Here is a 19,379-nt window from a genome sequence, read left to right on the forward strand (position 1 = left end):
CTGGGGTCACCCAGTGGAAAAGGGAGGCCTTATTTATGGTGGAGGATTAGAAAACAAAGCAGCTGAGTGTGGTGACAACATCTGGAATTCTAGCAACTCCAGAGGCTGAGGCAAGAGGATTCCAAGTTCAAGGCCAGCCTCAGCAACTTAGTAAGACCCTGTCACAAAAAGGACTGGGGTCAATAGTAGAGCTGTCCTGGGTTCAATCCCCAGTACTGCAAAAATAAAACAACAAAAAAGAACTGATTTTTTTTTTTGCATCCAACCTGGAAAGCCATGCCCTTACAAACAGCCTTAACTATTAGGGAGCAGGATGGAGCGGTACCATTCTTACCTGGAAAGTGGGGGCAGTGATGCTATCATGGGCGGCCGCCCTGGGGCTCTGATTCTTGTACAGGAGCAGAACCAGCACAAAACTCTCACAGTCAGATTTGAATCTCTGTCTTTCATCCCTCTGCTTATTGACTTACCAGGAAATGGAAATTGGTTTGCCTGCCTTACAAACTGGCATCAGAGATGTGTTGAGCACCATGCTGGGCATCAGTCTGAATTTCCCTCTTCATCTCTTCCCCCACCCTGTTGCCCCAAATGCTTTCGAATTGCCTCCTCCTTTGGTGCTGAAAATTGGAGAAATTTTTGCAGCAGTACCATGAGGCAAACTGGCAAAGTAAAATCTTTGGTCATGTACCTTGGACCAGTCAGTGTCCTAGTGAAGTCAGGCAACCCTAGAATGTAGGTATTACCGTCTCTCTCCATTTTCGAGAAACAGACACAGAGAATTTGGGGATTTTCCCCAAGTGACACAGATATTAAGTAGCCAGACTTCAGATATGCACCAGGCTGGTCCCTTCAGCTTTCCTCTTTCCATATTGCCCTTCTAGAGAAGCAGCCCTCAAAAAGGATGCATATGCGCAGGGCACAGTGACGCACACCTGTAATCCCAGAGGCTGAGGCAGGAGGATTGCGAGTTCAATGCCAGCCTCAGCAACAGTGAGGTGCTAAGCAACCCAGTGAGACTCTGTCCCTAATTAAAGCACAAAATAGGGCTGGGGATGTAGCTCAGTGGTCAAGTGCCCCTGAATTCAATCCCTGGTACTCTTCTCCCCCCCTCCCCCGCAAAAAAAAAAAAATGAAAAGATGCGCATGGGGCTGGGGTTGTGGCTCAGGGGTAGAGCGCTCACCTAGCCGTGCGAGGCCCTAGGTTCGATTCTCGGCACCACATAAAAATGAGTTTAAAGGTATTGTGTCCAACTACAACTAAAAACTAAATACTGAATAAATAAATTTAAAATAAGTTATGGTGTCCATCTGCAATTAAAAAATATTAACAAAAAAGATGTATATGTGTGCACACATGTGCTTATAATTTTAATTTGTATATATGGCCAGGCACAGTGGCACATGCCTGTAATCCCAGCAGCTTGGGAGGCTGAGGCAAGAGGATGGGAAGTTTGAGGCCAGCCTCAGCAATTTAGCAAAACTCTGTCTCAAAAAAATAAAAGGGGGCTGGGGATATAGCTCAGTTGGTAGAGTGCTTGTCTTGCTGGTTTAAACCGCAGCACCAAAAATAAATTCGTGGTTGAGAGCCCTGGGTTCAATCCCTAATACCAAAACAAAAAAAACTTTAGTTTGTATATGTGTCTTAAACAGTTAAGTATTAGGAGATTTACATGTAATATCCCCAACTGGGGATTTTCTTAGGCAGGGGGGACAGTGGCAGCATGTGGCTGATGTTGAGCAAGACCCCCACAGACCCTTTCCAAGCCATGCAGCTCGTCTCGGTTGTTGCCCTTTGTGCCCTGGCCAAGAAGATTCTCCCACCCAGAAAGAGAAAAGGCAATGGTTTCTCATGTTTTATTTACCAGGGCCCTACCCTGTGGCCCCCACCCCACCAGAACCCAGAGGGGTAGGGGTGGGAGTCCAGCAGGGCCATAAGCTTAGAAAGACTCCAAGTTCAGCTATGGGACACATCTGTCCGGGAGCTAGGGACCCAGGGAAACACAGCACTCAGGTACTAACTAAATCTATGGGTGGGGATGGTTGAGAGGTGAGGGCACTGCATGTGTACGGGTGGTCCAGCCACAGGACGAGGCCCTCATCTTCCCCCCAGTCCTTGCAGATCCAGGGCCGCCCATTGCAGGAGGGTGGGGTGTGCATACTCTCCCAGCTGCTCTGGATAGGTTTCTGTTCAGGCCTGCCTTGAATTGCCTGTGTCTGTATCTCCGCCCGAGTCATCTCATTCTGTTTCCAGCTCTCAGCTCTCCCACAAGGTCCAGGCCTTCTGACCCAACCCATGGCTTATGTCACCAGTGTAACATGTCCAAAGAGCATTCTTGGTTCTCCCCTCCCTGAACCCCATTTCCCCACCTTTCCTCACTCTCCCACCCCAGACCCAGGAGCTCTCCTTGACCCTTTGCCACCACACTTCCTCATGACATCCAAAGCAGGTCCTCTCTACCTTTGCAATAGCTTCAGGATCCACCTGCTTCTCACCTCTCTGTGGGCTCAGTATTTGTCCACCCCCCCACCCCTGCCCCCACCCACTGGGCTCCTGGCTTCCACTCCTGCCCATTAATCCATTTCCTGTAGAGCAGGAGATTGATCCATTTGAAACAGCCCAGGAAACACTCCTGCTAAAATCTTCATTGCACCTGAAATAAAATCCAATTCCTGTGCTCCTCATCTGTGGGCCTCTACCCCACTCCAACCCCCTCAGCCTCCTGTTCTGCAGCCACCGACAGCTCCCTCCTGCCCCAAGGCCTTTGCACATGCTTTCTTCTACCTAAAATCTTGTCTTCCAATTCTTTCCGAAGTTGTCACCTTAACCTCTTTCAGGTATTCAGAAGTGGTTTCATATCACATCTTCGGAGATGGCCTCCCAGACAGCCCCTTCTAAATTCTTTTCATGCGCCACTTCACAGCCTATGTGTAGCTTCACATTTTGTGTTCACGATCAGCATCCCCCACTCAGTTGGGATCTCCAGGAGAGCAGGGACCTTGTCTTCTGTTCCCTTCTTCCCAATTTCCCCAGCGTCCCCCGCACCGGGTCTGATACACAGTAGGCACTCAATAAATACATGCTCACCACAGACACAGGATTCCCATACTTAGCAGTAACTTTCCAAAACCCGGCTGCCCTCATCCCTAGGCCCTGGTAGCGCCCCCAAGGACAAGGCACTGCCGACGCGGATCTTGCCCCGGTCAGAGCCCGAGGGCAGGGCCCGGGAAGGGGGCTCCGGGAGCTTGGGCCGCTGCTCCTTGCCGAGGCTGCGGCGCAGGCGGCAGTGGTGCCAGCCGCGGCGGATCTCCGACTGCACCTGCAATGGCAGAGCGCTCAGGGGCGGCGCGGTTCCTCGCGCCGCCGCCAGAGGGCGTGGGCGGTCCTCTCCCTACCTCCTTGTTGACGAAGCAGTAGAGGACGCTGACCAGGAAACCCTGCGGGAGGAGGACCTGGGATCAGATCACAGGTAGCCATGGCATTGGAACCACCCTCTTAATGAAGCTAGAACTCTTGTCCCGCCCCAAAGCACTTTGGCTGTTGCCACCCTGGTCCTAGACTATGGCCATCACCTGCTCCCTGGCTCCCAACTCCTCTCATTGCCCTAACCTGTTTGCTGAGCAATAGGGGTTGAGAACAGGGGACTTGGACATAGCAGCCTGGAGGCAAAAACTCTTTTCCTACTTCCACACTTAGAAATGCTCAGTTTCTTCATCTGGAAAGTGGAGCATCCAATGGTGATTAACATTGCAAGAAACTAGTTTCTGGTACATACATACAGTTAACCTTTGTTTTCCTTGCTTAATCTTATTAGAATTTGTTGTTATATAGCATCCATTATAAATAAATTATAAGTAGTTTATATTTTTATAAGTCTATATCTGTATACATCTGAATTTATTTATTTTGCAGTACTGGGGATTGAACCCATGGGTGCTATACCACTGAGCTACATCCCAGCCCTTTTTATTTTTATGTTGAGGCAGGATATAAGTTGCTGATGACAGCCTTGAACTTGGGATCCTCCTGTCTCAACTTCCTGAGACTCTGGAATCTATGATGTGCATACCCCACCTAGCTCTACATCTGAATTTAAAGAATTTAAATAAAGGCAAAATGGGACTGGGTGAAGCTCATGGGTAGAGCTTGTGCTTAGCTTGTGTGAGGTCCCCAGCACCAAAAATAGCTTAACTAAAAATGTGTTTCTGAGGTTGGTGGCATAGACCTGCTGTAATCCCAGTGGGAGGCTGAGGCAGGAAGATTGCGAGTTCAATAGCCAGCCTCAGAAACTTAGCAGACCCTGTCTCAGAAAAGAAAGCAGGGGAGGTAGTTGAGGATGTGGCTAAATGGTGGAAAATGCCTGGGTTTAATCCCTAGTAACAATATATTTTTTTATTTTACAGTCAATAACTTAATTGAGGGCTGGGGTTGTGGCTCAGTAGTACAGTACTTGCTTAGCATGTATGGGGCTCTGGGTTTGATTCTTAGCACCACAGATAAGTAAATGAATAAAAATTAAGGTCCATTAACATCAAAAAATATTAAATTTTAAAAAAATTAATTGATAAATTTAAAAATCAAGGCCGGGTGCAGTGGCGCATAGCTGTGCACACCTGTGATCCCAGCAACTCAGAAGACTGATGCAGGAGTGCATGTCGGAGACAAGCCTCAGCAACTTAGTGAAACCCTTTCTCAAAATAAAAAAAATTAAAAAGTTGGTAGTGTGGTTCAGTGGCAAAGCATCCCTGGGTTCAATCTCCAGTACCAAAAAAATTTAATATCAATTATATATATGAGCTATTATTAAGATATTACTTATTATTTCCCACAATCGTATTTAAATCTAACTCAGATCACATTCCTCCTCTTTTAGCAGAAAAAAAAAAAAAAAGCCAACTAAAGTTTGGCTCAGGAATTTGGTCTCTGAGACCCCTCACTTCTCTGTCCTCACACCCACTTCCTGCTTCTGACTCCTGAGCTCCAGGCACCCTGTCCTCCCTGCCTTATAATCTGGCCCCTGGCATTTCTCTTCCTGGAACATTTGCTCAAATATCTACCTGGCTGTTCCTTTGCCTTTCTTGGGACTCTGCCCCAATGTCTCCTTCTTAGGAAGGCCCTCCTTGACCCCCTGTCTAAAATATCAACCCCATCTTTCCATGGATACTCTTCATTTTTCTTTTCCTGTCCTCTCTCTTTTCCACCTCCTAATATTCTGTTTATTAGGGTGTGTGTGTGTGTGTGTGTGTGTGTGTACATAGATGTATACACACACCACCTAATATTCTGTATATTCTATTTATATAGCATCTTTAGTATCTGTCTTTCCCACTAGAGGATAGAGACCATTTGGCTCTTGGCTGTATTTCCACGATAAGCCTGGAAGAGAGCTTAGATATACATATAAACCTTCAACAAATTTTTTGCTGAATATAATGAATAAACAGCCTTGTGAGGTGAGACAGGTATTGTCCCCGTTTTAGACATGAGAAGATTGAGGCCTAATGAGGTAAGGCTGGGGTAAGGCAATCAAGTGCAGCCTTAAACTTGGAACAGCCACCTCCTTAACCTCTCCACCTCACGCATCTCACTTGCCTCACTCCAGCCCCCACCCAGAGGCCAGAACTGCACAGCTGCCAAGCAGCGCTGAGGGGCAACTGGAATGTGCTTCCAGCTCTGTCCTCGCTCCTCACCTGGAAGCAGTCCTGCTGTGGTCACCCAGGTTCCTGCCTTGGTCCCCGTGGCTCCCCCAAGCCCGAGGTAGCCCAGGCTAGCTCAGCACTGCGTGTCACATGCATAAATGAATGAAGGAACAAAATCCCATCTTCACGCCCCATGGAAGGCCTATTCAGAGAGGATCATAGACCTGGCGCCACTATGGAAGAGGGCGCTAGAAGGAAGTGTGCAGCCCCGCATCTGCCTGAGCACCTGGAAGGAGCTTAGGAAGATCTCAAAGCCGAGCTTGGCAAAGCGGAGAGCGCCGCGGGCCTGTTCCTCCGTCACGGGAGCAAACACCACTTCGTGGACACCCAGCAGCGGCACCAGCGTCAGCGTGGAGCGAGCCAGCCTGGGCAGAGAGGGGGGCAGTGTCCTCAGGCCGCCGCACCCCGTTAGCGGCCAGCCCTTCCCGCTGGGCCTCACCTCAGGCGGTAGTCTGGGCAGCGCATCTGGTGCGTCCTCAGCTTGGACACAAGAATGCCAAGAATGCGGATAAAGATGAGGAAATTAATCTGTGAGAAGAGAGAAGCTGAGCCAGACACGACCCCACTCTGGAGGGCAGGAGTGGCGCCCCGTTTCCCAAAATGGGAAATCCCCAAGGATGGCCTGGAGGATTGCAGGAGCGGCCATACCAAGATGGTTATGAGGATAGGGGTGCGTATGATCCACCAAATAGCCTTGACCTCGTTCCGCTCCCAGCACCTGGGGGATGCAGGGTCGCACTGAGACACAGAAAAACCCTAGACTCACCGGATCTCTGGCAGGTACACTCTGCAGGCCCCGCCCACCATCCTTAAGTCCCACCCACTTCCCTTAAAGCCCCGCCCATGACTATTAAGGCCCCACCCCATCCCCTTTCCAGGAATCCTTGAACCTTTCCAAGATCCCCTTTCCTTTGCTCCCCGCCCACATTGGCCCCAGCCGGTTTCCCATGTTTCCATCCCTCCCCGCCCACATCCCTCAAAGCTCCGCCCACCTCCCAGGTCCTGGCCCAGACCCGCAACTCACTGCGTGTTCTCGTACAGGTACCTGACGATCACCCAGGGAATGACGAAAAGCGCGGGGGCCCCTGTGCAGACCCCGACCCCCACCCCCCACCCGGCCGCAGCTGTCAGCGCGCTCACGGGCCCTGCCAGGCCCAAGACCCGCGGAATCTTCTGCCCTGATGGGGAGGCAGAAGCCTAAAGAGGGGAGGAGACCCCTGAGGTAGACCAGCTGGGCAGTGGGGGAGCCGAGGCGCGCTGGGCTGGGTGGGGGAGAGAGTCGGGGCTCACCCCAGCCGAGGAGCAGGTAGCAGCAGAAGTGGCCCTCCTCAGAGCCTCCCACCAGCACTAGGAGCCGGTGCAGGTAGACGCCCTCCACCAGCAACCACGTGTAGTTGGCACCCACGCAGTACTGGGTCAACGTCTGGGCGGTGCGGCAGGCGGCTAAGGCCTAGGGAGCCGTCAGACAGGGGTAGAGGGCAGTCAGGGTGGCCAGGTGACCCCAGGTCTTCCACCTGGTAACCCTTCCACCTCATCTCTTGCCATCAAATGATCTCCCACTCTGCCCTCAGTGGATGGTAACTGGCTGGTTTCTCACACCCCAGTCTCTTCCAATATGGACTCTCTCACTCTGTCCCCTTAACAGTTGGCATCTTCCATTTGTCACCAGAGCCCCCCCTCCATCACTCCACAATGTGGCCTCTGACACCCTAGCTCTGTCTGAAAACTGGACTCTCCTGCCAGCTTATGGACCCCTCCAACTCATTCTCATCCTTTTTTTTTTTTTTTTTTAAACCCCGGATTGAACCAGGGGCATGTGGCTACTGAGTCACATCCCACATCCCCAGCCCTTTTCCCTTTTTATTTTGAAACTGGGTCCTGCTAAGTTGCTTAGGGCCTCACTAAGTGCTGAGGCTATCTTGGAACTTGTGAGTCTCCTGCCTCTACCTCCCACAGGCTGATGTGCCCTCTACCCATCTCTCAGTTACAAACTGGTGGCTTCCAACCCTCCCCCCCACTCCCAGTTAGTTTCTCCCACCCTGTCCAGCTGGCCTCCAGGAGGGAGGCTTCCCTAACTGGTGAAAAAGTCTATTGATGGGTGCAATCATGAGGGAGAGGGAACGAGAAATTCCAGTAAATGGGAATGATGGGGGAGGCTGAGCTGGAAGGGTCCCTTTCCAGATGTGTCAGGAGGGGTCAAGGGGGAAACTGTTGATGCTGGAACAGGTAGTAAATGGGTGGAGGACTTCCTGATCCCACCAGTAGGGGCAGTTTCCCATTTGAAGATCAGGAGGAGGATGCACACCTGATTCCACAGTGTGGGGCCACGGTCCCCAGGGTAGGGGCCAGGTGGAGGTAGCAGCCGATCTCGGGTGAGGATGGCTGCAGCTCGAAGCATGAAGGATGTGAACAGGTTGATGTGGATGTAGTTACGGGTGCAGCGCAGCCGCCTGGGGGATATGAGAGGCCCTCTGAGAACCCCTGGAGAGCAGTCCTCAGTCCCACAGTGTCCCTTTTACCACTCATGAGCCCTTTTCATAGAGCCCTCAGTGAGGGCTTGAAGGTAGTGGCATAGAGGAATCTGGCCTCCACGCCCTCCACTTTTTCCACGGGCCCTTAACTACACAGCCACATCCCCAGACCCCCAGCCCTTTTATTTTGTATTTTATTTAGAGACAGGATCTCACTGAGTTGCTAGGGCCTTCCTGAGTTGCTAGGGCTGAGGCTGGCTTTGAACTCGCAATCCTCATGTCTCAGCCTCCCAAGCTGCTGGGATTACCGTACCCATATCTCTGCCACTGCCACTCAGGGCTGGGGATCCCACCTGAAGAAACTCAAGATGAGCAGGGCAAGCAGCAGAGTGGCAAGGGATAAGGAGTAGCCGATGGTGTACACCACCTGCAGCCGCTCCAAGATCAGCCTCTGGTCCTGGCGGGGACAAGGAGGACATGAGAACAAGACTTGGCTCTTCCCTCAGGCCTAGGCAGGGAATCCCCCTAAATTTCCCAGCATATCAGTTTTCTCTTGAGGCACCTCCTACCCTGTTTCTGTGGGGCTGACTCCACCCCAGCTCCAGGGCTGGGTTCATTACCAATTGTCTGACCTGCCCCCCCCCCCACACACACACACTGTGGTAAATTCAGGGAAGGCACAGGACTCAAACCAGGACAACAAGAGTCAATCCCGGAACACTTATGGAGAAGGAAGCTCAGTCTTCCCACAGTGTGGCTTGGTTTCTGTGGGTGGAAAAAGGGTGCCAGTTCAGGCCACCCTTTTTCCACCCACAGAAAAGATGGGACAAACAGGCATGATATGGTGAGAGACAGGACCCACCATATAATTTGAGCACCTTGATCTTGCTGTACCTGAAGCTATTGCTGTATACTGTGCTTTTCAATCACAGAAGTCAGTGTGTCTCTTTTTTCTCCTTTAAGCCAGGATTCAGTTGGGTCTCCATTACTTGCGACCCAAAATCCTGAACAGCACAAGGGCCTTCAGGCTCAGCCTGAGGCTACTGCCTTTTCACCTCTCCCTAGACTTCCTACCCTGAATCCCTTGCCTTTTCTTTTTTTTCTTTTAATATTTGTTTTTTAAGTGTAGATGGACACAACACAATGCCTTTATTTTTATGTGGTGCTGAGGGTCAATCCAGGTCCTGTGCGGAGCCACAATCCCAGCCCCTCCCTTACCTTTTCTTACCTGAAAGGAGCCATTCTTCTCTGGATCCTCACACTGGGTGTGGTCTCTCCAAGGTCCCCACTGGCCATCACTACCACACTGTCGGAGAACAAAGCCTGTGGCCACTGTGAGATAATAGAGGGGATCAAGGGACAGACAAAGAGAAAAGCAAACTGTAGGGCTGGGCTGGGGCTCAGTGGTAGAATGCTTGCCTAGCACGTGTGAGGCACTGAGTTCAATCCTCAGCACATAAAAATAAATAAATAAAGACATCAAAAATATATATATATATTAAAAAACTGTTAACAGAGCACTGTGAAATGATGGTGGTGGTGATAAACCCTTTTATAACGTTTTATATGTATCAATCAGCTTAATATTCATACAAGCTTATGAAAGTGGTACTATCATTAATACCATTTTACAGATGGGGAAGCTGAAATACAAAAGCAGTTAAATAAACCACACGAAGCTACATAGCTAGTTAGGCCAGGAAGACCACAGGTGCCCAAAGACAAAGACAGGCTCCAAAAGAGGAAAGACAATAAGAACACCAGTGATCCTTAGATGAGCTGACGGGAGGGGCATTGTGCAAGAGAAAGCCAGAGTTAGACAGGGGACAGGGACACCAAGCCTGATAGAGACGGAAGGAGGACAGAGGGGCAGGGGACAGAAAGAAGCAGAAAGGGGTGTAGATGAGTTGCAGGGTAGTCTGAGCATAAAGGACCAGAGAGCACCTCACCGTGGCGGTGCCAGGGCAGGTACCAGGGACAGGACGCACGCGCAGTGACGTTGGGTGCAGCATAGTCCCAGCAAACGTACATATCGAAGGACCCATTACAGGCGAGGCCTGGGGGCGGACGTGGAGGTCAAAGGCTGAATGGACCTACTGTGCGGCCAGCTCAGTGTTCCATCCGCCTAACCCCACCTGGATCTCCTCCCACTAAGCAATTTGGGTCTCTAGATTCTTCCCACCTAGACAGAACCTTCCCAGACCCCACTCAAACCCCGCCCCCCGCAGTGCAGGCTCCGCCTAAGACCCCTCCCATTTCAAGCTTCTCGGGCCTCTCTGACTAATGGCATCCCACCCAGTACCCACCTTAGTCAGGTTTAAGCCCCTCCCACCAAGGCCAAGCCCCACCCACGTGTCTCTGACACAGCCCACACCAATCCCGGGTTTCTCCCCTTTCAGACCCCGCCCCAGGCCCCGCCCGTCAGTCCTAGGCCCGCCCCAAGCCCACCCCTCTCAGCCCCAGCCAGCTCTCCCTCCCCTCCCACCCGTCCTGGTCGTACCTGGGGGCGGCTCCGCGGCCTCCAAGGTCTCCTGGCACTCCCTGCGGTACCGTTCCCAGCGCTGGTACAGCTCCCCCGACGTCTGCCCCTCAGAGCCTGTCTACAAGAAGACAGAAGGGAGGACCCCCCAAACCAATCCTCTCCCCCGCCAGAGATCCCCTAGAGAGACTTGGAGGGGCTGTTCAATTTGGCCCTGGAGTCTCGGGTGGCCTAGAAACCTCTTTGAAGTTTTTGGGGTTGCCTAGAAGCCGCAGAGGGATTTGTTGAGGGAGATTGCAAACCTTTAAGAAAATTGAAGAGGGAGTGGACTTCACCAGGAGGATTTGTAGGGGGAAGGGGACTGGAAACCACCATCAAAACTTGAACGTGAGCGAGAGAGGCAGTCTTAAAACTCTCATTGAGGTGGACGGAGACATAACACAGTCCCCAGACCTCCCTCCAAGCTTTGAACCGTGTCCCCTCCGGTCCTCACCTCCGCCCTCCGGAGCGGCAGTCCCCACAGCCAGAGGAGCAGCAGCAGCCGCAGGGGCGGAGAGTTTGGCATCCTGAGGGCGACGATGGGTCTGGCCACCCAGAGGCGGTCGAGCCTGGAGAAGTAGAGTCAGCACCTCTGACCCCCGCCCTCGGACCCCCAACTCCAGGGCCCACCTGCCTTAGGGATTCCTACAGGGGCACTGAGAAGCAGCAGCCTCCTCTGCTGCCTCCACGCGTGAGGATTGGGGCGGGGCAGAGGCGTGTGGGTGGGCGGGGCCCCAGGTGGTGGGTGGGGCCGAGATCCGAGGCGTGATTCCTCTGCCGCCCCCAACTGTTGCTGGGGCAGCGGCGGTGGAAGGGAGGGGTGTTTGCAGAGGGGGCGGTTGCCCTAGAGCTGGGCTGGGCAGAAGCGTCAGTGTCACCCAGGGTCTACACCTAGAGACTGACGGAGCCTGGGGACAGCCTTGGAGAAGAGGGAGTAGAAACCCTCATCCAAGCCTGGGGGGAGCTCAAAACAGCCATTTGAGCTCCCATTCGCCCAGCCAAAAGGGTTTTCAAATTGCAAATAGGAACCCAACCTTATACAAAAATATCCCATGCCCGGTGGATAAAGGCCAGAGTCAGTGGGACAGCCCTCTCCCAGCATCCAAATATTGGGGACCAGAGAGGCCTTAGACCTGGGTTTGGGTCTTCAGGGTCCCAGATACCTGAAAATTCTTTGTTCTAACCCCCAACACCCATCCCCACCACCCTGCACACCCACTGTGTAGGGGAAGGGGACAGCAAGGGGGATCTCAGATATAGACCCAGAAAGACAAACGCAGAGTCAGAAATACAGAGACCCAAAGACTGAGAGACAGTGAGACACACAGCCAGAGACCAGATACCAAAAGATCAGAGAAAGAGACAAAATTGTGGGCTAGGAGACAAAGAGGTGGGGAAAGCATGGAAAGAGAATGAAAAATGACCAAGAGCTGGAGGATAAGGACTCCGGGCACCGAGGGAGAGTGACAAAGGCATAGGCTGAGAGACGGGGGGGGGGGGGGGGGGGGACCCGGAGCTGAATTGAAGGAGGGTCGAGGGCAAGGTGAGTGGATTGGGAGGGGACTCCTCACCTGTCCCCAGTCCTGTACCCGATCACTTGCTCCTGCAGCGCCTGTGTGCCTCCACTGCCTCCCCTGTGCTCTGGAAGAGGTGACAGGCACTGGCAGCCTGGGGTGGTGGGAGGGGGCGGGGCCATGGCGGAACTGAGAACAGGATGGGGAGCTCTGGGGCAGGGAGCAGAAGGAGGGGCAGCCAAGTGCATCACGGTCCCGCTGGAGAGCAGTCACAGTTATCATCCCAAGGGCCACCCCCCACACCATTGTGCACAATTTCTCACACTCCCATTCACAGAACACAGTGTCCCACCCAGCACTGACAGAGCCTCAGTCACACACACTGTCACACACAGTCCTATATGCTGAGCCAAAGGAGAGACAGTCACAGAACCTCGCACGCTGTCACTCAGACTCTCACATTCATTCACAGCTGTACAGCCCCAGCCACACCCAGAGAGCCACAGCCTCTCACCCACAGGTTGACAGTCATCCAGAGTGGCACTTGCCCAGGTGCCCGGGCTGTGGACTGCTACACACACACAGTGACACAATCACAGTTTCCCACAATCCTAACAACACTGTCAATGAGACATTCACACATTCACTGGGTCATGGCACAAATACTGTCCATCTCCCCGGCTGGCCTGTGTGTCCCAGGAGGACAGGTCCAGGCACCTCGGTGACCACCCCATCACAGCATGCCCACAGCGGGAGCTCCAGGAGCGGTGTCAGTGGCATGAACACGCCCCAGTACGTGCTTCCCGTGGCCATACAATCCACCTGTGACACGAGCCAAAGTCACACACGGTGTTAGGCAGCCTCACCCACAAAGTCTCACACTCTTCACATGGTTTCCCAGAGTTCACAGCCACACCCCAATGCACACATGCCCAATGTCACTGAGACACACTCAAGCTCTGAGGGTCACACCGTCATATGTCACCTCACTGACAACCACACCCAATGACATACACAGTCATCCAGACACAACTCTTCCTGAGAGTCCTGCCCTACTCACAAGTCACAGGCATTCCTACATGAGTCACGCATGTGGTCCCCCCACCCAGTCACACCGTCACACAGTGCCACATACTGTGACCTCACAATCAGATACTAACCCACTGCCTCACACTGTCTCTTGGTGACAGTAACCACTGTCACACACATTCTTACAACCTCTGCTTCCGGTCTTGTCCCGACTCTCAGCGTCCCCGTCCCCCTCGATCCACACTCGGTTCAGGCACATTAATCATGCTGTGAACATTCCTGAGCACACACTCCCCGGGGACCTAGAAGATAACTGGGACAGAGGTGAGTCTGCCCATTTTGCAGAAGAGAAACTGAGGCCCAGGAGGGGCAGGGCATCAGGGGTAGTGGGAATCTGCACCAGAAGCTGAAAGGAGCTGAGTGGGGGGACGGGGGTCCTCGCCTTGGGGCCTCTGGCGGCCCTCCCTGCTCTCTGCCCCACATTCCTGGCGCCCTCAGGGTCCTGGGAAAGTCAGTCCCTAGAGTGGAGAGGAGAGGGGTCTGAGATTGCCCAGCACCTCGAGGAGAAGCTGGGGCTGGGAAGGAGTCTCCTTGCCCCCAAGAGGGCCTCAGGGTCACTCACTGAGGAAGGAGGGAGGGGGAGGAGGGACGGGGGAGGGAGACGTGGAGAGGAACCGAGGTGGTGAGACCCAGGAAAGGAACCAAGACCGAGAAAGATGGAGAAGGCGAGAAAAAGACTGGAAGAGAGAGAGGGAGGGAGAGGGAGGGAGAGGGAGGGAGAGGGAGGGAGAGGGAGAGAGAGGGAGGCAGAAACAGGAGAGAAAGCAGGGCCCAAGACCCTGACAGAGACAGAAATACAGACCCGGACTGAGACAGGGAGACTGACAGATGGCAATAGCCGCATGGAGAGGGGCCTGGAGGACGGGCCCTGGGGGAGACATGAGGGGCACTCTTCACCCCTCGAGGAGAACAGGGCGGGCAGGGAGGGTCAGGCATCGAGGTCCAGCTATTCTGGGTCCTCTCCGGTCTCCCGGGGTCTGAGAGGAGGGCAGCAGGACCACAGGTGGCCACACGGTCCCTGTCCAGCTCCCATGCCCAGGGGTTCTGGAAACTTCAAGCAAAAGAGAAGCCAAGCGCCTTCCAGGCCACCTAGGTCCTCCCAGGCAGGCACATGCCACAGACCACTGGTCCCAGGGACCCAGAAGCCCACACCCGTCAACACTCTCCTGTTGAGTCTCCATGGTCCTTCGCTAATGCTGTCTCCACATTTAGCCTGCTCTCTCCCCAGTGGAGGCCTTTCTCCTCCTCCTCTGCCCCCCCCTCTCTTTCTCCCCTGCACCTGCCTCCCTCTCTCTCTCTCTCTCTCTCTCTCTCTCATCAAGAATTGAACCCAGGGGCGCTTAACCACTGAGCCACATCCCCAGCCCCTTTTTATATTTTATTTAGAGACAGGGTCTCCCTGAGTTGCTGAGGCTGGCTTTGAACTCGGGATCCTCCTGCCTCGGCCTCCCCAAGCATGTATCACTGCGCCCAGCACCTTCTTTCTTTGGTCCAAATCCCTTTTCCTTTGCTCTAACCCCACCCTCAGCTCTTTCCCTCTTCCTTCCCTCCAGTCTCTGCCTCTCTGCGCTTCTCTGACTACCTGTCTGCCTCTCTGTTCCTCGGGGTCACTGCCCTTGACCTCTCTTCTTCCTCTCCCTCCCTTTCCATCTCTCTAGGTGTCTGTCCCAGCTGTTTTTCTCTCTGTCCCTGGTCCTGGGTTTCCTGGCTCTTGTCTCGTGCTCTCCGCCCTCAGCACTGACCAGGCAGGGTCCCTTGCCCCTGGCCAGCATCCCATCCTGGGGGGGAAGCTGGAAGGCCTGTGCCTCCCCCCATGGGGCTGCCTGGCCAAGCAGAGCCTGCAGGGAGCAGGCGGGGGCCTGGGGGGGTGGCAGATGGTGCAGGAGAAATGAGGCAGAGAGATATGGGGAGATGGGGCGCCCCATGGGGACAGAGGCCAGAAATGGGAGGCAGAGATGGCTCCCTGAGATGCAAAGCAGGAGACATGAGGCCTGAGAGACAGAGCATGAAGACACACAGGAACAGAGATACAGAGGGAGCCGCCACCAACGTGGGGGCCAGAGAGGCAAGACCCAGAGAGAAGGCCTAGAGGCAGCATCGGAGAGACTGTGACATGGGGACACAGGACCCAGAGGACAGGAACCCAGAGATAAAAAAAAACATATCAGAGACAGAGAAATGGAAAGACAAACACAAAGACTATGGGGATCCAAAGACAGAGGTAAAGAGACGCGGAAGCCAGAGACAGTCCCGAGAGAGGGAAACATGGACATGAGGATGGCCCCCAGACAAAGGGCCAAGGACACAGAAAGAGACTCAGAGAGATGAGCCTGGGAAGCACAGCTCTGGATACCCAGAGAGAAGAGCAGGACAAAGATGGAGATAAAGAGATGGCAGACACAGAGAGAGGCCTGGAGCACAGTGCAGCGGGAATGGAGTCACTCTCCAAAGACACAATCCAGGAGAGGCAGACCTGGCTCCCCTTAGTCTCTGGGGGCCTGGAGGGGGTGCATGTCGCCATAGCAACCTCCCCAGATCCCGAGGGCAAACACTGTCCTGGTCAGAAGCAGCAGAACTCTGTTGACATACTCTCATGCTGGGAGGGGTGGGGGCTGGGGGCCCAAAGGCCAGGCTGGGAGCAGGAGAGCAGAGGGGCTCTCAGCGGGGACTTTATAGACTGCTCCAGCCTTCTCCCCACCTCAAATCCCAAGCAAACATCCCCCTGGAAGGAGCCACTGTGGGGGTCCCTGCCTGCTCCCTGGTGGCAGCTGTGGACAATCCCTGAATCCTCTTGCCAAGTACCAGAGAAAACAGGCTGACCTAAGAATTTCCTTCATTTTCCTTCAGGGTTCTTGAACCTGGTCCCATCTGCCACCACCACCCCCAGAAGGGCAGCCAGGCAGCCAGAGGGATCATGCTAAAGCAAAAAGCTGATCCTGCTCCTCCCCTGCTAGGAACCTGCCATGGCTCCCCAGGGCCCTCAGGAGAAACTTCATCTTTGCCAAGCTCTCCAGCGTGGTCTCCAGGCTTTCCTAACTCTTCCGACTCTGCCTCGTGCCCCTCAACCTTTGTTCCAACAGCTTTCTCTGCCTGAACTTTGTCCTGTCTTCCAAACCCATCCTCAAGTTAGTTTACTAGTCATTCAACAAACAGTTCTTTTCCATATTAGAGCATGAACCCTATGAAGGTAGGGTCATGGTAGGACTGGGGTGGGGCTGCGAAGGTCATTGCTCTGTTCCCAACATCGCCCAACGCAAGTTCAGCAAAGAGCAGGTTGAATTCACTTTCCTCAAAACTTACGTACCAGGCTCTGAGCTTGGCCATGCTGGAGACTGGGACAACCTGTGCCATGGCTTCATGGAGCAAGTGTTCCAAGCCTAGACCCAAATAGGGAGACAGACTGACAGAAGGAGAGGGAGAAAGAGTCAGAAACACAGAGGAAAAGGTGAGCCTGAGAAAGACAGCCAGGCATCAGTAATGATGATGATGATGGTGATGATGATGATGATAATAGTATAATGGGTATCATATATTGAGCATTTTGCATATGTCTCAGTCCTCATAATAGGATAGAGCTATTATATTATTCTGATTTTCCAGATGAGGAGGCTGGGGCTCAGAGAGGGGAAGTAACTTGCCCAAGGCAACACAGCTCATAAATAAATGATGAAAGGAGTGCCCTGCTCATCCAACCTCAAAACCCAGTTTCCAGACAGAGATATAAAACCATACAGAGACAGCGATGAGAAAGAAAAACGGCATAGAGAAGAAAACCTAGAGGCAGGGAGAAGAGGCTGTGAGCCCTGCCTACCCCCTCCACCCTCCAGCACAGCCACCCCCCAGCAGGGCCACCCCTCCTACTCCTGTCTCCCGGGGCCCTTGACATCTCCCTGCGAAAACCACTTGTGATAAAACCAGCTCCATTAACTGTACCCAAAACCACGGTGCAAAACACTTAACAAGCATGATCTCGCTCAGCCGGCTCTTCTCCCCTGGAGAGTGGGCACTGGATGACGCCCATTTTGCAGAGAACAAGACAAGCCACTGAGCCAAGGTCACTTTGCTCACATGGGTCCTGACAGTGTCTGGTCCCCACACTGGGGCTGGGAGCCCCTTGAGGACAAGGACTTAGTAAGATTCATCTCTGTGTGTCCTCTCTCTCCACTCTCCGCAACTGACCAGGCTAAATCCCTCTGCCTGTTGTTCCTCCTCCAAACTCTTCCCCACCCCAGCACAGGGAGCCCCAGGACCAGAACTCCCCTGGGCTCCCAGGGTCCTCTGGGCACACCCTAGAGCCGCCCTAGCCCTGCACAGCCTGTCTTCTGGGTTCTGTATGTAGGCAACTGACTTCTGGCATCTGAGCCGGGTGTGAGCTAGGCCGAAGGCTGGGAGGCAAGGAAAGCTGTTTTCCTGCTGGGTTTCCATCAGCCACAGGATTGGCTGGGTCGTAGAATGAGACTGGTCTGAGAGCCTCACGTCGTAAGTGTTCACTAAGAAATGATTCTATGTTGCTGTCATTTGTGTGGGTCTACTGTGAGCCAGGAACTGAACTGATGCATAATTTATATCTGTGGTCTCACTGGGGCGCATGGAGGATATGGGACAAACTGTAGAATGCTTTCCCAGAGCCTTCGTTCGAGGCCTCGTAAGTTCTGGGTCTGTCATTTCCTTGATGTGCTGTCCTTCCACTTTCTTCTCCCTCCGCAACTCCATTTTCACTCCATTTCATTTTATTTTTTTAAGTACTAGGTATTGAACTCAGGGGTGTTCTACTACAGAGTTACACCCCCATCCATTTTTATTTTATTTTTTGTGGTATTTTTAAGTTGCTGAGGTTGGCCTCAAACTTGGATCCTCCCGCCTCAGCCTCCTGAGTATCTGGGATTACAGGTGTGTATCACCACATCCAGATAATGCTTTTTTTTTTTTTTAATGGTTCTGGGAGTTGAACCTGGGGTTTGCCCATGCTAGGCAAATGCTCTGCCAGTGAATTATAGCCCCAGCATCTCACCAGTCTCTCACCACCTTCTGTCAAAACGCGGACTGCATAATCTTGTAGGAGGCGAGGGCTCTAGGGGTGGGCCTAGGGCCAGGATGCCCGGGAGACTTTGGAAGGAAGGTTAGAGAGGGGCCAATAGACTTGGAGGGAGGGGCTTAAATTCAGAAGTATGTCAAACTCAAATCTATCTCAGGCCCTTTGCACTTGCTGTTTCTTTTTCTTGGAAAGTTTCCCCTCTCAATTGTAGATACAATTGCTTTCTTCTGCTCATTAGCATCTCACTCAAATGTTACTTTTCAAAGAACACTTCCCTGACTCCACAGTCTCACCCTTCCATCCTTATCATTTTTGTAGTATCTACCAGGACAATAAATGATATTACCCGCTCTGTTTCTGTTTCTTGATCTGTAAAATCATGATGAAAATAGGACATGTGGTGAGGATAACTGAGTACCTGGCACACAGTTAAGTGCTAGGTAAATGTTAGCTATTATTTCTTTGGCATACAGTGATTTACCTTCTCCATGAAACACTGAGATCCAAGAGAGCAAATCTGAGGCTGACTTGGTCACCCCTGAAACTCCAGCAGAGGTTGGCGCATAGTAGGTTCTCAGTAAACATTTTTGAATGACTGAAAGAGGTAGGCACGATCAGGAGCCCCCACCTTCCAGGGGCTTAGGGTCACACAATCAGAAAGTGGGTGGAGTCAGGATTCAGCCCAGGTCAGTCTGGTTCTAAAGCTCTCACCGTCTGGCTGTGTGTCCAGAGGCAAATCTGTGCTTGGCCTCACTTCCCCTGTCTGTGGAACATGGTCTAGGTCATCTCTAGGTGTTGACTCCTCAGCGGAGACTTGGGGAAGGGGGTCTAATATTCTTTAAATCCATTGTCAGGTTCCCCCCTCCTCTTACTTCCCCCCAACTTCCGAGCCAGCTCCGACTGACACGGCGCTCTGGTCCAGGCTTCACAACTGGGCCTCTGTCAAAACCCGGACTGGATAATCTTGTTGTAGGAGGCCAGGGCTCTAGGGGTGGGCCTAGGGCCCGGACGCCCGGGAGACTGTGGAAGGAAGGTTAGAGAGGGGCCAATAGACT

The 19,379-nt window shown here is 53.0% G+C and overlaps 1 protein-coding gene across 3 annotated transcripts; it reads right to left on the reverse strand.

Annotated features, from left to right (window-relative positions):
• Positions 1-1,840: 1,840 nt before the first annotated feature.
• On the reverse strand, positions 1,841-12,355 carry Gipr (gastric inhibitory polypeptide receptor). Of its 3 annotated transcripts, XM_046455405.2 has the most exons (14): positions 12,258-12,355; positions 11,141-11,255; positions 10,669-10,768; positions 10,118-10,225; positions 9,397-9,500; positions 8,522-8,625; positions 8,003-8,147; positions 6,988-7,147; positions 6,722-6,782; positions 6,346-6,415; positions 6,137-6,225; positions 5,924-6,062; positions 3,394-3,435; positions 1,841-3,317 (listed from the first exon to the last, which is right to left on the reverse strand). In XM_046455405.2, the coding sequence occupies exons 2-14, from the start codon at positions 11,210-11,212 to the stop codon at positions 3,108-3,110; spliced, it is 1,404 nt and encodes a 467-aa protein (XP_046311361.1). In that variant the 5' UTR covers positions 11,213-11,255; positions 12,258-12,355; the 3' UTR covers positions 1,841-3,107. The 3 variants fall into 3 exon arrangements, 2 of the variants coding, with proteins under 2 accessions (XP_046311361.1, XP_046311359.1); XM_046455403.2 differs by having other exon boundaries at positions 6,137-6,415; XR_006854162.1 differs by having other exon boundaries at positions 3,248-3,317; positions 5,689-6,062; positions 6,137-6,415.
• Positions 12,356-19,379: the final 7,024 nt, after the last annotated feature.

Source organism: Marmota monax, unplaced genomic scaffold, assembly GCF_021218885.2.
Source record: "Marmota monax isolate L192 unplaced genomic scaffold, Marmota_monax_Labrador192_F-V1.1 WCK01_AAM20220418_F8-fsc00149, whole genome shotgun sequence".
NCBI lineage: Eukaryota > Metazoa > Chordata > Mammalia > Rodentia > Sciuridae > Marmota > Marmota monax.